The sequence below is a fragment of the Thalassophryne amazonica genome, unplaced genomic scaffold, assembly GCF_902500255.1.
Source record: "Thalassophryne amazonica unplaced genomic scaffold, fThaAma1.1, whole genome shotgun sequence".
In the NCBI taxonomy this organism is placed as follows: domain Eukaryota; kingdom Metazoa; phylum Chordata; class Actinopteri; order Batrachoidiformes; family Batrachoididae; genus Thalassophryne; species Thalassophryne amazonica.
The window spans coordinates 60,994-77,533 of record NW_022986291.1 but is presented as its reverse complement, the minus strand read 5'-3'; the positions used below and the strand labels follow the sequence as shown (position 1 = coordinate 77,533).

At 41.2% G+C, this 16,540-nt stretch overlaps 1 protein-coding gene across 1 annotated transcript in view; it reads left to right on the top strand.

Moving 5' to 3' along the window:
• The window catches only part of anln (anillin, actin binding protein), a gene marked incomplete at its 3' end in the record, with an annotated part of 89,714 nt that overhangs the window by 19,066 nt on the left and 54,108 nt on the right, over nucleotides 1-16,540 (top strand). Inside the window, exons 5-8 of the mRNA XM_034165529.1 lie at nucleotides 9,578-9,884; nucleotides 14,187-14,371; nucleotides 14,466-14,573; nucleotides 14,643-14,751. Of these exons, the coding sequence (XP_034021420.1) occupies nucleotides 9,578-9,884; nucleotides 14,187-14,371; nucleotides 14,466-14,573; nucleotides 14,643-14,751 (709 nt within the window). The remainder of the gene's footprint in view (nucleotides 1-9,577; nucleotides 9,885-14,186; nucleotides 14,372-14,465; nucleotides 14,574-14,642; nucleotides 14,752-16,540) is intronic.

Here is a 16,540-nt window from a genome sequence, read left to right as displayed (position 1 = left end):
ACTATGAATAACAATATGCTAAATGACACACACACACACACACACACACACACACACACACACACACACACACACACATATATATATATATATATATATATATATATATATATATATATATATATATATATATATATATATATATATATATATATATATATATATATATATATATATATATATATATATATATATATAATGGTAAGTCATCCAACATAGAGAAATATTGGATGAAGAAATGTTATATTGGACTCAGCTACGCCTCCTCCAATATTTCTCTATGTTGGACTACTTGCCATCCATCAATTATGTTCTCCACCCCCCTCCCAAATTAAGCAAACAACAAAGAGTCAAGTAAATTAGATCAATTTCTTTTATTGTGAACAGCATATGATTGATTCTGATGTGATGAATGCTTCTAAAACATCAGTAGCATGCTTGTCTACTTTCTTAGTGTTTTTGGCATCCTTGGAGTTCAATATTTCCACCAGTTCCTCCTCTGTGAACTCGGCAAACCTAGTTAGCAGACGATTTTCTGCTGTTGTTGACGTGTTTGTTGCCATTTTTTCAACCAGCGTCTGTCAGCAAGTTCCTGACCTTCGTATGTTGCGCTCTGATTGGCTAGCTGTTGGCAGTAAGCTCTAACGCTATTGGTCAGTGGGAACCGATCCAATATAACTTTTGGTCCTAGCCTTTTTGGATGCAACATAACTTTCTGGTGCCAAGCATGCCAAAATACAGGTAAATGATGGACAGACAGGCTAATCTGTGATTGGCTATTGCAATCTGAGTGGAGAAATAAATATATATATATATATATATATATATTAGGGATGTGAATCGTACAACAACTCACGATTCAATTCGATTCCGATTCTTGGGGTGACGATTTGTTTCAGAATCGATTTTCGATTCAAAGAGCTCTGAGAAAGTTATATTACTTAAAAAAATGTTTATGTTTAAGAAAATGCAGCTTTACAAGGGTAATCAAGTGATTCTAAAGATGTAAATTTACTTATCTGCTTTGCTCGTTCAGAGTTGGCTGGCAGTTTAGTGAAGTGATGGCGTGTGCGCTGGTCAGTAGTCGGCAGAGACCGCTGCTCTGCTTATTTTAGCTCCGGGTGATGGCGTAGCATGTGGGCTTGCAGATTTCAAGTGTTTCAAGTGTTGTGAAGTACTTGACTTTCATTTTACAGATTTTGTACACTGCATAAGTCATGTCAAGCTCTTTCTTACTCAGCAAATAATGAAATCCAAAACGTGCCCAGACTCTTGCCTTCAGCAAAGACGGTGCTGGCTGAATTAGCTCTTCGACCGCCATGCTAAGCTACAGTTCACGAATGCTTGAAACACACCGGACCCTCCCCTCCCCTCGTGGGGATGCTGTAGTACGGAGGTCGTTGCCTGACAAACAGTACACGCAGCGAGTAAGTAAGAAAATGTTTTAAAAAAAAATGCTTTTTAAAAATCGATTCTTGGACACTTTGAATCGATTCAGAATCTTAATAAATAAGAATCGCGATTTGGACATGAATCGATTTTTTTGTTCTCGGCGCCCCTAAAGCATGCATATATATATATATATATATATATATACACACACACACACACACTAAAGGCCCGGTCCCACTGACGTTTAGGAAGATTTGTGTATGGATTGCACACAAAATTGGCTCATATTCGCTAAACATCCGCAATATCCGTGAAACATGCTTGTATGAGTTGGCCGACATCCGCAATTATCTGCAGAGGCACATTTTCCGTTGCCAGGATTTTTGAGCTGCACAAAATTGTAGTTGCGGATGATATTTGCCTTACATACTGAAGCTATGTGCTGTATATCTGCAACTGACAGGGATTTGCGGCTTGGCAGTGGAATGGGACAGTGTGTAAAACGGATATATAGCATGCCTATCACGTCCACATCACAAACTAAAATAAGTTGTCGCGAATGCATACAGATTGGCCACGGATAAAGTGTTTGCATCATGTCTGCTTTGTATCTGATTTGCGGACAATTTGTGAATGCATAACAAACACGTCATGTAAACCCAAAGTACTATATGTGACAGAAATCGACATACCTGCCAGTCAGTGCCAGTCCAGCTGTGGAGACGTGCAGATGTAGGTATGGATCCCCAAAGTGCTGGCATCCAATCAATCAATCAATCAATTTTTTTTTTATATAGCGCCAAATCACAACAAACAGTTGCCCCAAGGCGCTTTATATTGTAAGGCAAGGCCATACAATAATGATGTAAAACCCCAACGGTCAAAACGACCCCCTGTGAGCAAGCACTTGGCTACAGTGGGAAGGAAAAACTCCCTTTTAACAGGAAGAAACCTCCAGCAGAACCAGGCTCAGGGAGGGGCAGTCTTCTGCTGGGACTGGTTGGGGCTGAGGGAGAGAACCAGGAAAAAGACATGCTGTGGAGGGGAGCAGAGATCGATCACTAATGATTAAATGCAGAGTGGTGCATACAGAGCAAAAAGAGAAAGAAACAGTGCATCATGGGAACCCCCCAGCAGTCTACGTCTATAGCAGCATAACTAAGGGATGGTTCAGGGTCACCTGATCCAGCCCTAACTATAAGCTTTAGCAAAAAGGAAAGTTTTAAGCCTAATCTTAAAAGTAGAGAGGGTGTCTGTCTCCCTGATCTGAATTGGGAGCTGGTTCCACAGGAGAGGAGCCTGAAAGCTGAAGGCTCTGCCTCCCATTCTACTCTTACAAACCCTAGGAACTACAAGTAAGCCTGCAGTCTGAGAGCGAAGCGCTCTATTGGGGTGATATGGTACTACGAGGTCCCTAAGATAAGATGGGACCTGATTATTCAAAACCTTATAAGTAAGAAGAAGAATTTTAAATTCTATTCTAGAATTAACAGGAAGCCAATGAAGAGAGGCCAATATGGGTGAGATATGCTCTCTCCTTCTAGTCCCCGTCAGCACTCTAGCTGCAGCATTTTGAATTAACTGAAGGCTTTTTAGGGAACTTTTAGGACAACCTGATAATAATGAATTACAATAGTCCAGCCTAGAGGAAATAAATGCATGAATTAGTTTTTCAGCATCACTCTGAGACAAGACCTTTCTGATTTTAGAGATATTGCGTAAATGCAAAAAAGCAGTCCTACATATTTGTTTAATATGCGCTTTGAATGACATATCCTGATCAAAAATGACTCCAAGATTTCTCACAGTATTACTAGAGGTCAGGGTAATGCCATCCAGAGTAAGGATCTGGTTAGACACCATGTTTCTAAGATTTGTGGGGCCAAGTACAATAACTTCAGTTTTATCTGAGTTTAAAAGCAGGAAATTAGAGGTCATCCATGTCTTTGTCTGTAAGACAATCCTGCAGTTTAGCTAATTGGTGTGTGTCGTCTGGCTTCATGGATAGATAAAGCTGGGTATCATCTGCGTAACAATGAAAATTTAAGCAATACCGTCTAATAATACTGCCTAAGGGAAGCATATATAAAGTGAATAAAATTGGTCCTAGCACAGAACCTTGTGGAACTCCATAATTAACTTTAGTCTGTGAAGAAGATTCCCCATTTACATGAACAAATTGTAATCTATTAGACAAATATGATTCAAACCACCGCAGCGCAGTGCCTTTAATACCTATGGCATGCTCTAATCTCTGTAATAAAATTTTATGGTCAACAGTATCAAAAGCAGCACTGAGGTCTAACAGAACAAGCACAGAGATGAGTCCACTGTCCGAGGCCATAAGAAGATCATTTGTAACCTTCACTAATGCTGTTTCTGTACTATGATGAATTCTAAAACCTGACTGAAACTCTTCAAATAGACCATTCCTCTGCAGATGATCAGTTAGCTGTTTTACAACTACCCTTTCAAGAATTTTTGAGAGAAAAGGAAGGTTGGAGATTGGCCTATAATTAGCTAAGATAGCTGGGTCAAGTGATGGCTTTTTAAGTAATGGTTTAATTACTGCCACCTTAAAAGCCTGTGGTACATAGCCAACTAACAAAGATAGATTGATCATATTTAAGATCGAAGCATTAAATAATGGTAGGGCTTCCTTGAGCAGCCTGGTAGGAATGGGGTCTAATAAACATGTTGATGGTTTGGATGAAGTAACTAATGAAAATAACTCAGACAGAACAATCGGAGAGAAAGAGTCTAACCAAATACCGGCATCACTGAAAGCAGCCAAAGATAACGATACGTCTTTGGGATGGTTATGAGTAATTTTTTCTCTAATAGTTAAAATTTTGTTAGCAAAGAAAGTCATGAACTCATTACTAGTTAAAGTTAATGGAATACTCAGCTCAATAGAGCTCTGACTCTTTGTCAGCCTGGCTACAGTGCTGAAAAGAAACCTGGGGTTGTTCTTATTTTCTTCAATTAGTGATGAGTAGAAAGATGTCCTAGCTTTACGGAGGGCTTTTTTATAGAGCAACAGACTCTTTTTCCAGGCTAAGTGAAGATCTTCTAAATTAGTGAGACGCCATTTCCTCTCCAACTTACGGGTTATCTGCTTTAAGCTACGAGTTTGAAAGTTATACCATGGAGTCAGACACTTCTGATTTAAAGCTCTCTTTTTCAGAGGAGCTACAGCATCCAAAGCTGTCTTCAATGAGGATGTAAAACTATTGACGAGATACTCTATCTCCCTTACAGAGTTTAGGTAGCTATTCTGCACTGTGTTGTTATATGGCATTAGAGAACATAAAGAAGGAATCATATCCTTAAACCTAGTTACAGCGCTTTCTGAAAGACTTCTAGTGTAATGAAACTTATTCCCTACTGCTGGGTAGTCCATCAGAGTAAATGTAAATGTTATTAAAAAATGATCAGACAGAAGGGAGTTTTCAGGGAATACTGTTAAGTCTTCTATTTCCATACCATAAGTCAGAACAAGATCTAAGATATGATTAAAGTGGTGGGTGGACTCATTTACTTTTTGAGCAAAGCCAATAGAGTCTAATAATAGATTAAATGCAGTGTTGAGGCTGTCATTCTCAGCATCTGTGTGGATGTTAAAATCGCCCACTATAATTATCTTATCTGAGCTAAGCACTAAGTCAGACAAAAGGTCTGAAAATTCACAGAGAAACTCACAGTAACGACCAGGTGGACGATAGATAATAACAAATAAAACTGTTTTTTGGGACTTCCAATTTGGATGGACAAGACTAAGAGACAAGCTTTCAAATGAATTAAAGCTCTGTCTGGGTTTTTGATTAATTAATAAGCTGGAATGGAAGATTGCTGCTAATCCACCGCCCCGGCCCGTGCTACGAGCATTCTGACAGTTAGTGTGACTCGGGGGTGTTGACTCATTTAAACTAACATATTCATCCTGCTGTAACCAGGTTTCTGTAAGGCAGAATAAATCAATATGTTGATCAATTATTATATCATTTACCAACAGGGACTTAGAAGAGAGAGACCTAATGTTTAATAGACCACATTTAACTGTTTTAGTCTGTGGTGCAGTTGAAGGTGCTATATTATTTTTTCTTTTTGAATTTTTATGCTTAAATAGATTTTTACTGGTTATTGGTGGTCTGGGAGCAGGCACCGTCTCTACGGGGATGGGGTAATGAGGGGATGGCAGGGGGAGAGAAGCTGCAGAGAGGTGTGTAAGACTACAACTCTGCTTCCTGGTCCCAACCCTGGATAGTCACGGTTTGGAGGATTTAAGAAAATTAGCCAGATTTCTAGAAATGAGAGCTGCTCCATCCAAAGTGGGATGGATGCCGTCTCTCCTAACAAGACCAGGTTTTCCCCAGAAGCTTTGCCAATTATCTATGAAGCCCACCTCATTTTTTGGACACCACTCAGACAGCCAGCAATTCAAGGAGAACATGCGGCTAAACATGTCACTCCCGGTCTGATTGGGGAGGGGCCCAGAGAAAACTACAGACTGTAGTAGACTGTATCCAACAACATACTGTAAATCCCCAGCTGCAGAGAAGTCAGCCATGGACCTCAGTTCTCTTTCAGAACATTTATTTACCTCCAACAAAAGCAAGAGTTGCTGTTACAGCTGCAACTCACACTGAACTCTCTTTGGAAAAAAAACAAAACACCATCTCACAACCCCGAGCGCCTTCCCCCTCCCGCTCCCCAAACTCATGAACTGCTAACCCTTGCATGACAACATGAACATTAACTCTATGATCATTACAATACCAATCAACTTGTCCGAGTCCAGCTATTGCTCCAGAGGCTGTGGTGTTGGTGTGAATAGTGATGCTGAAAGGCCCGAGTGTGCTTCTTTTATGACCGCAATGCAGGTGCCGTGCACGTGTTGCACGTGCGCAATGTATTAACAATACTGCTGTGATAATCGCAATGCGTCCAATCCGTTTCGTCAATACATGCGTTATACAACCGTGATTGTTCGTCATATATTTGCTATACATTATTAATCCTCTTCAGCACAGGGAAAATTAAATTAATTTTTTTTTTTTTTTTTTTTTGTTACACATTTTACAAACTTCATGTCTTGACAGTAGCAAGGCTCCCATTTTGACTTAAATGGGAATTGGTCAGTAATTCATGCAGATACAGTTTGTCCACAGTAGGTTCTGTGATGAATTAAATGAATAATTTAATCACCGGTCTTATCAGAAGGTTTCACCGTGCAGCAAAGTACAGACTAGTTGGGAGGGAGAGGATCAGTGTATCCATAATTCATCTGGGACATTTTTCATTTTTGGCCAATTTTGTTGCGGATGACAACGAACTTTGTATACTCAATTCATGCGCAATTAATCCTCTCCCCAGTGGGACCGGGCCTTAAATAACAGGAATGCAATAAATATTTTAAATACTGGAATGTGCAAAGTAGTGCAAACATTTAAAAAGTAAACATGTACACAATATGGGGGGAGGAGTTGGAGGAGGTTTCTGAGAGTTGAGGATTCTTATTGCAGTGGGGAAGAAGCTTTTGCAGAACCTGGATGTTCTGCTCTGAATGCCTCAATAACATCTGTCTGAAGGGAGAAGAGTCCATGGCTGGGATGTGTGGGGTCCGAACTCGGGATACACTGATGCACAGTTTTTCACTTCACATGTGGATATCTGCTGATTCCGATACTTTTCTGATCCGATATCAGATCTCTGTTTGCTTTAATATTATTATCATTATTGCTGATTTTTATGCGTTTTTCTTAAAAAGGAGACCTGAAAGTTCAGCTACAATTTGCCAGAAGGTGTATCTAAGATGAAAGACTAGATTTGATGTTTTGGTGAAAGTATTAAGTACTTTTATTTTTTATAGGCTTTTATAACTTTATTTTTATAGCCCTAAAAAGAAAAGGCTGCACTCTCTCTTTCTGTCTGTCTCTCCTTCTCAATTTTCAGTTTCAATGAAGCTTTATTGATATGGGAGACATATGCTTACATTGTCAAAGCAAGTGTTGGAGAGTAAAAATTAAGTCGTCTGTCTCCCTCTCTTTCTCTCGTTTGCTCTCTCTCACTGTTTTCGTGCTGTGCAAACTTTGAACTTTTGGAAACATGAAGCCTTTCAACTGTAAAATAAATGTATCGTCATCGACACTCACGCAGGATTTTAATGGAGACTTTTTTTTCCTTTCAGCGGACAGAATCTCTGTTCGGCTCCTCCTTGGCTGCACGCTGAGCTGCTTTTCATAGCGTTTGACAGCCTCGAGACAGTGAAGCAGCTAACTTTTCAACTAACACATTTTCAGCAACTATTCACTTAATCTTTTGGAAAATCCATGCTCAGACAACCAGAATCCGAGAGCCGGGCAGAAAATGGCTGCTAACCGCAGCTAGAACACTGTGGAAGAGAGCTCTCTCAAACAGCTCTGCTCCAGAAAACCTCCCACTCGGCAGTAAAAAGCAGAGAGCAAATAACAGCAGAGGATTCACAGTGGCTCTTCTCCGGTATCGGAAAATGTTGTGGGTTGGATCGGTATTTTCTGTTACGCGAATTATGTCTGTATCAGAACCCAATACCGATCCGGGATCAAATCGGCCCCATCCCTAGTCTGAACTGATTTTTTTTTTTTTTTTTTGACAGGTATAGCGTATTTCACCACTTAAAAAATACCGATGCATCTCAAAATAGAATAATGTCAAGTTTAATATTTTGTATTGGTTATTTTTTTTGTATATTGTGAACTCATTTCATATAAATACATTTTTTTTCCCATTTTTTTTTAGTATTTAAATTGTGATATTTACCGGTCTGCAGCACAGAAAAATCGAATGAATTCGAAAATTTTATATTTCATGAGATCAATACAAAAAAGCATTTCTAATCAGATGTGGAACATCTGGAATGTTTGGTTACTTATGCACTCTGCCCTTTGTTGAGGCTCCTTTTGCAGAAGTTATTGTATGAGTGCGTGGAGGCAGTCAGCCTGTGGTACTACTGAGGGGTTCTGAAGGCCCCTGATGCTGTTATGGCGACCTTCAGTTCATCTGAATTGTTGGCTGTTGTCTCTTATCTTCCTCTTCTTGACAATAGAGGAAGAGTCAGTATAGAGTACTGTCTATGGTTTCAGTCAAGTACAGTAATTACCATGGTCAAAAAAGCAGGAGTTCTGGCTCTGTGGGCAGGTGCCACTTCATGCTATCAAAGGAAATGCAGCATCTCCATAGTACTAGTCAGTAGATGGAAGCCTGAAGTGCTCTTCTGGTGGACGGCTGCACTGACTCTGTACTACTTAATAAACCGTAACAAACCAACATCAGCGGAGAACATGACACCCAAATCTGCACTTCACACTGGACCTCAAGCACTTCATGTAATTTTGACATACTGACAACATGAAATAATTACCACTGGTTTTTACTGGTGTTTCTGGTACTGAGAAAGAAGGAAAATATTAACAATTAAGCACTAACAAATTCAGCGTTTGGGGAAACTGCCTGACTGCTGTCAGGCTCCAAGAACCAGCGTTTCTGCTCTGAACCTTTATCGAGTGCTCCTCAAGCTCTATACCAAAGGAACAACTGCTGGTCATATTCTAAAGCTGATATATTCTAAAATGTTTGACAGAAGGTGTAGCTGATGACTATTATCAGCTATGAGCGGATAAAATAAATGAGTCGAGTTAAAAATGAACACAAATTCAACTTTTTCCAAACCTGAACATTTTGTCGAGTATTTATTAACTTGTTAATGCAGTTTGTGATTAGTTACAACATATTTGTAATTCTGTTATTTAATTAATATGGGACAGTTCACAGAGCACTAAAACTGCATTATGTAAACAGAATAAAAATTATCTAAACACTAAGACCGAGTTAATATACATCAGTATTCATTGTTATTCAGGTGAGTTGTGTACTACTAACATTCAAGATTTTTTTTTTTTTTTTTTTTTTTTTTAAGGGGGGGGTAGGTTGTTAGTGTAATTTTGTCACTGTTTTGACTGTATGATGGATTTTAACTCCTGGGACAGCTGACTATATTAACGTTAATAGATTAAATTGCTGAACTAAGTTTTTCAGCTACATTTCTCAAAGGTGACTTGAGCATCGATTGGTAAAGATGTGTTTGGCTGGGGGGAGGACTTTTTTTTAATTTTGGGAATTCACAAAGGTACCATCATTCCAACAGGGTGTGGGTTCTTCACTCAAGTCCAGCAGTGTGGTTCCTGCAAGTCCTCAGAACACTGACATCCCTGCAACCAAACCACGAATTCAGTCAGTAAACAGTCCTCAAAATAAGTCTTTCCAAGGCTGCTCTGCCAGTCCCCAGGACACGTGCTCCACCTCGACACCAGTGCCTCAAAGACCTGTGAAGAATCAGGGCTTTCCTACCAGCCTCAGTGCTACCACCAGTCCACAGAAGATTGAACTTTCCACCAAGCCTACAACTGCTGGACCCACTACCTTTCAGAATAAATCATCTACTGGAGCACCTGGTAAGTTGAATAAGAAATACTGTGAGCCTTGATTTTTAAAATCAGGTTTCTATGTTTCAAGCAACAGTAGCCTTGGTGGCCATGAGGATCCTGCAATTAGCAACAAGACTACACAAGTAACTTGATCAGCCTGTCTGTTTTATATTATGTTATAGATCCCAATGGGACTCAAAACCTAAAATTTCAGGGGTGAATATGCGCACTGACCAAAATGTCCAACGCAACACCAGTGTTTGTTCAGGTATAAACATTCAGTTCCACACAAGTATAAAGTTGAATCACTGCAAAAAAATTACAAAATGCTGTCATACCCTTTTTAAGATTACCAACAAATTATACTAGATGGACAAGTCAGAATGTGGATCTGGAACATCAAAACCAGAATGCTGTGGGGCTGCCTCTATCATCACACGGTGCTTGAATTTTGTGGAGAGGTGATCAGCTGTTGGTTCTTGCCCGTTTGATTGTGTTGCACCTTGGATGGTTTTGCATCACATTTCTGCGCACAATGATCCAGAATAACCCAAAGTTACAGGGATTAAAGTTCTCTGTGATGGATTTCTGTAATGTGGGCTGTCAAAAGGCAGCGTTCACACTGACACAAAATCAAGGCTGGACACAGCTAGTCCCTGCGTCTGTCCCTCTATGTCCTGTCTGCAGGAGGAGGAGAGGGGCGGCCTGTGGGTCAGCCTGCTGGGTGTCACAGCAGGGTGATGACAAAGTGAGCAAAGAGATTTTCATAAACACATTTTTAAACTCTGGTCTGATGCAGGAGTTCCTCAGTGTTTTTTCCAGCCCCGGATTACATCCTCAGTTGAGGTCAACAAAGTCCCGTCCTTACTGTAGACAGCTTGGATGGTTCCCCGTTTTCCCCTCCTGAGGTGCCTCACAGTCCGCCAGAAGCACTTTGGTGCTGACTGAAAGTCTTTCTCCATAGTTGCTCTGAACTCCTCCCACACCCGCTGCTTTGCCTCCCTCACAGTAGAGGATGCTGCCCTTTGGGCCTGTCGGTACCTTGCAACTGCCTCTGGAGTCCTCTGAGATAGAATATCCCAGAAGGACTCCTCCTTCAGTTGGAAGGCTTCCCTGACCACCGGTGTCCACCATGGTGTTCGAGGGTTGCTGACCCTTGAGGTACCTAAGACCTTCAGGCTACAGCTCCCCGCTGCAGCTTCAGCAATGGAAGCTTTGAATATTGCCCATTCTGGTTCAATGCCCCCAACCTCCACAGGGATGCTTGAGAAGCTCTGCTGGAGGTGTGAGTTGAAGATCTGTCGGACAATGGGCTCGGATGGTTAGCGAGGCTCAGATAATAACATGGAGTGCGAGGAGGTTCTGGTTCCAAAGTCACGTACCACAACACCGCTGTGGATGCTTTTCGGTTTTGTAGGGCTGCCTCAACTAGTCATGACTACGTCGATGATTGAAATGACGATTGTTAACTAATTTAGTCATCGACGAGTTGTTTATTTTATTTAAGTCTTTGATTTCCTCTCAATTAATAGTTTTAGGCAGCGAGCCGCCCTTCCGTCATTTGGATATTCAAATTTTGGACAAGAAGGCCGATTAAAACAGTAGCCATCTTGTTGAAAGCCGTTTAAAATGCGCAGTTTACCGAAGGAGGTGTGTGTGTGTGTGTGTGTATACGCGCGGAGTCAACTCGCTGCAGACTGCGAGAGAGGGAGATTCCTGAACGGAGGCACGAGATGTTACGTCCTGCTGTGAACCATCATGTGAGACAGCGAGTGCGGAGCAGAGAGGATTTTAACCCGAGTGAACATGCTAAAAAAACAAAACCAAACTGTGGAGCTGCCTTTACTCTCTGTACTTTCTCTACACGTGTGGTTCTGATGGCACCGTCCTGCTCACACCATGTGCGCGTCGTATACTGAATTTATGAGATCATGAGACGAAATAGACGGTCAAATATCCTTAAAAAATGATAATATATAAATGAACTGAGCAAAAATTATGCATACACGGGTTAAAAATAAAAAAAACCTGATGTGGAGAAGCTGTGCAGTGATGTTCAGAGGCACAGATCACAAAAAGCTGATCTTTAACAGCTGTTATTTTCCAAAGGGATTTATTTGTTCAGTCTTGAGCTTAATGTCGTGTTTAAAAGCACAAAACGTGACTGATGATATTCAAAGTTATTAAGCTGAAGCTATATGTTTTATTCATTTCAAAGTGAGTTGCCTCTTTTTGTGTTCTGATTTATTTATACAAAAAAAATAAGGGGAGTCAAATCAGCCTGCATTGTTCTGTTAAGTTTATATCAGTTTTCCTGCACGTCCAGGTGTTTTTTCCTTCTTTATAAGAGTTTGGTGTTTGCATTTGCTCCACAAAGTTTTAAAACACAATAAAATGTTAACACTTTTCTTTATAGCAGTTCTGTAATTTCATAAATGCAGCAGAAACAACCACAAATCAGAAAAAGTTGGGACTGTAAGTAAAATGACGATAAAAATGTTGCACTATTCCCAGTTTCTCCACTCACAGAAGCCAAACGTTCTTCCAGAGTTGTGTAATTATATTACGATAGTAGAATATAAATATAATCGTCAATCGCAATTATTTGCCTGACAATTAATCGTCTCCAGAAATTCTTAATTGTGACAGCCTTAGTGAGGGGATGATGGAGCGTGAGATTGGCCGGAGAATCGTCTGGCACGTATTAATTTCATGAACTAGTCATGAAGCTGTTGAAAAACATTGTGTGTCGATGCATGTCATTGTGAGTAGGGCATCTGAACGATCATGATGAGATGTTGCATCTGTAATCAACATAACTAACTCATAAGAAGTAATGAAAATGCAACTGTTTTACCAATCCATTACAAAATATATATTATAAATAATTACCTTTGACACAAGATTCCAACTGCATTCTCCACTGCATGATGCTCACGAGACAACCTGCAACTGTAGATAATGTCTCTGATTTTGGGAGCGATGAGAGATGGTTTCATCAGCCAAGTTCATCATCAGCTACAAAATGATTTTATATAGCGTGGCTTCAAGCAGGACAACGAATTGTGCGTTGGCACGACGAATTGTGCATCAGTGCGGGGATCAAATTCATGCAAGTATCAAGGTGCCTTTAGATAAACCGTCACGTCCAGATGGAAGGAGGGTGTTGTGGGGTGGATGTGCCCTCCACAACACCCCGTGAATAAAGGTCCACTTTTGAAGATGTTTGTCATACTAATACTGCTACTTGTTGTTATTATGCTGCTCTTCACCTCATCGTACCACAGACAAACTATGTCTATGACTAATTATGATTGTGTTTGGAATTCGACTCCAACTTGATTGAGTGGTTAAAAAAAAAAAACTACTCAGATACAGCAATCACATGGAACAAGCTTTTTTTTTTTTTGGGGGGGGGGGGGGGGGGTGAAAAATCATTAGCAGTTTTTAAGCAAAAAATATTTGCCATTTTTGGGTGTTGTGTTGCAAGTGTGGGTCAGTGTAGTGGCAGTTTCTACAGATTCATTTTGGTCCTACTGACTAAAGAGCAACTCTGATATTTTTCAACTTTTTAAAAATTTGTCTACATGTTTTCACTTGGGACAAAAAGTGGTTTTAATCATTGTAGTATTGTAATGAATCCTTATGACCAAACCAGATTCTCAACTTTTAAATTGCTCGTATGTCAACTCGAAGTAAAGATCTGGCCAAATCAAAGTATATGGAGGCAGATTTTACACCTGCTCTTAAAAAGTCCATTTCAAACCAGGTACATGTTTAAGTGACCTCAGGTGCTGGAATCACTGCATCCATCCATTCATTGATTCATTCCACAACGTTTATATCGTCACCTGTAAAAAGTCTCCATCAACAAAGGAGTCCAGTTTTCTGGACTGTGTGAGATTACGCAACACTCGGTGACAAGACCTGGAGACAGAACATGATCCCTGAAGACGGGGGGGCTGGAATGCCAATGTTTTGGCGGCAAATTCACTCTGTTTCTACTCTGTACAGGCTCAGTACTCCTGTACAGGCCAGCAATGACATCCAGCAAATTTTCAGGGATTCCGTGAATTGTCAAGATATCCCACTGAGCAGCACCATCGACTCAGTCAACTGCTTCGTGTCAGTTCCCCGCCCATAAACACTTTTATTGTGAAAATACACTGAGATTAAAAAAAGTTTTAAACCATGAGCTCTGTTCCATTAGTGAGTGTAGGTAACGGCTCTCAGAGCTCTTTAACCATGTGTCCAGGTCAGCGGTTGATGTCTCTGGTGTTTCCAGATGTGTGAAAGAAATAATTTGTTCCAACTCCCGTCGATCGTCAGTAGGTGTAAAGTCTTTCCTGGAGCGATTTGGGGAGAGGTGCCAGGAGCGTTCCCCAGTCCAGCGACCCACCAAGGCCAACACTCCGACAAGTGTTACACCAAACACCAGACTGATGCAGGAGAAGCTCCGAGCCGCCCAGACTGCCAGTACAGCGACTGCTGATCTCACCCAGAGACAGAAGCTGGTGGGGGGCGCTGCAGATGTCCTCATCTTAAACTCTTGGTGTTATTTTCAGATCACAGTAACGCAGCACTGTGAACACATTCCCCTTATTTTAGGAGCGAGAGTGTGAGCTGGCTCAGATCCGCAGCCGGTTGCAGAAGGGAAACAATGTGTGGAAAGACAAAGACGACTGTTCAGAAATCAAGAAAAATACAGAAATCAAGGTTTGTTACATCTTACAAAACACTTTTGTTTTCATGTCCATGTATCTGAAATAATTTTGTTTGTTTTAGGAACAGCTTTATAAGCCAGAGTGTGGTGTTGCCTCCTGTGAGCCACATGAAGAACCCACATCACCATCTGCTGAGATCAGAGACACTCCCACCACGTGCACGCCTCCAGGTCCTCTGAGCTTCCGCTTTGTTGGATGAATATTTCTGTTAATGTTCAGGGTCCGTATTCACAAGAGCTCCCAACTGAGCCTACAGATTCAGAATCTTGAGGCTAAAGGCCCCCTGACATGAGCATGCCTTTGACTCGCGCACTAGCACGCACGTTGTAGTGATGATCCCACCCGCTGTGTTCCCAGCTGGTTGCCATTCTTTGTTCTACCGCCTGCCACGTGCTCTGCGTCGGATGGTGTGTGTGTATATAAAGTAATTATTTTGTGTCTGATTAATCATTTTCTCTGCACATTGGCCATTGAAAACGGCTGTAATCACTTCCTGAATCACAGAGGAGGCTCCCACTTCAGCTATTCGCGCGCACCTAACAAGCTGCAGAAAGCATTTTGAGCCGTCTAAAAAGGTAATTATTTGTCATGCTTACATTGTCATTGCTTGATAAAACAGTTGTGTGTTCTTTACTTCTTGTGTGCAGCTGTTAAAGTATGTTTATAACAGATTTAACTTCGTTATAATCCTCCACACGAGCTGCGCTCTGATGACTTCTTTACGCCACTTGACAAGTTGCACATCGTGTTGGCGATTAGGTTGCGTCACGTAGCACGACATTTATGTGTGAAAGATTTTTATGAACATTTCAAAATTCTCTGCAGAATAGTGTGCACCGGCGCCCCTCTTTCGTCCTGTCTGCACCAGTTACAGATGAGTTTACTCTCCAGCTCGTACTAATGCGTGAGTCAAAGGCACGATCATGGCAGGGGGCCTTAAGAGTGATCAAGGAAGTGTCTGAGAGCAACTCTGAGCACGGAGGGGACAGAAACCTATTTCTGTGAGGAGGTGGAGTTTACCCCGTTGCTAGGTATGACGCAGTCCTCCAAGAGCTGCGATTGGTTGTCACAGAAAGGGAAAGAGAAAAAAACAAAACAAATACACTTCTACTTATGAATGGACAGTAAAATGAACTGATCAGCGTGTTACTGAATCACTGGCACTCAGCATACGGAGAATCTCTCTGACTTTCAGCTGTCTTGTCTCTTTAAGACACTGTTAGGCTTCTTAAAAGTCCTCTTCCCTTCTCTTAACAACTTTTCACCTTAGGCCTAAGATGCTTTATAAATAACTTCCCAAGGGAAAATTCTCAGAAATGTCTTAGAGTTCAGGGAATTCAAAAATGTTTCTTAGAATGACGTCACTAAGGGCCCCGTCACACTTGGCACGAATGAGCACAAATGAAGCAAAATGGGCCAAAAAAGCCAAACTTTTGGGATGCAGTCATGAGAGACAAACGTTTGACCAGCCATGTACAAATTCCATGTGAATATCCAGAACGTGGGCCTAAGCCACCTCGGCTGATTCATGCACATATGGGGTGCAGCAGCTTGATGATGCACGTCAAATCCTGTACGTGTGCGTTCTGATCACCACCCCAGGTTTGTGTAGATGACAAGCAAGGAGGGCATGGCTCTTCTGAAGACTTGCCGTGTCCCACTGTGGTTTTGGGTGACATCCAACCCGTGAACTAATTACACGTAAACCAGGGTCCCTGAACTATCGCATCACTGTACTGCATGTGATCAGATTATTATGGACATCTGATCAAAGACGTGTAGACCCACAGCTATTACCGGTAAGCAGCTAGTCATGCATTTCAGTAAACCAATTATCAGGGGACCCTGTATCCAGGGCTGTGAAAACATCATGGGGAAAGGGGGGGGGTGGGGGGTGTTAGTGATGTACTCTTTAATTGTGAACATCACTGAGTTTTTAAAATGCTTATCGCAGAGCGT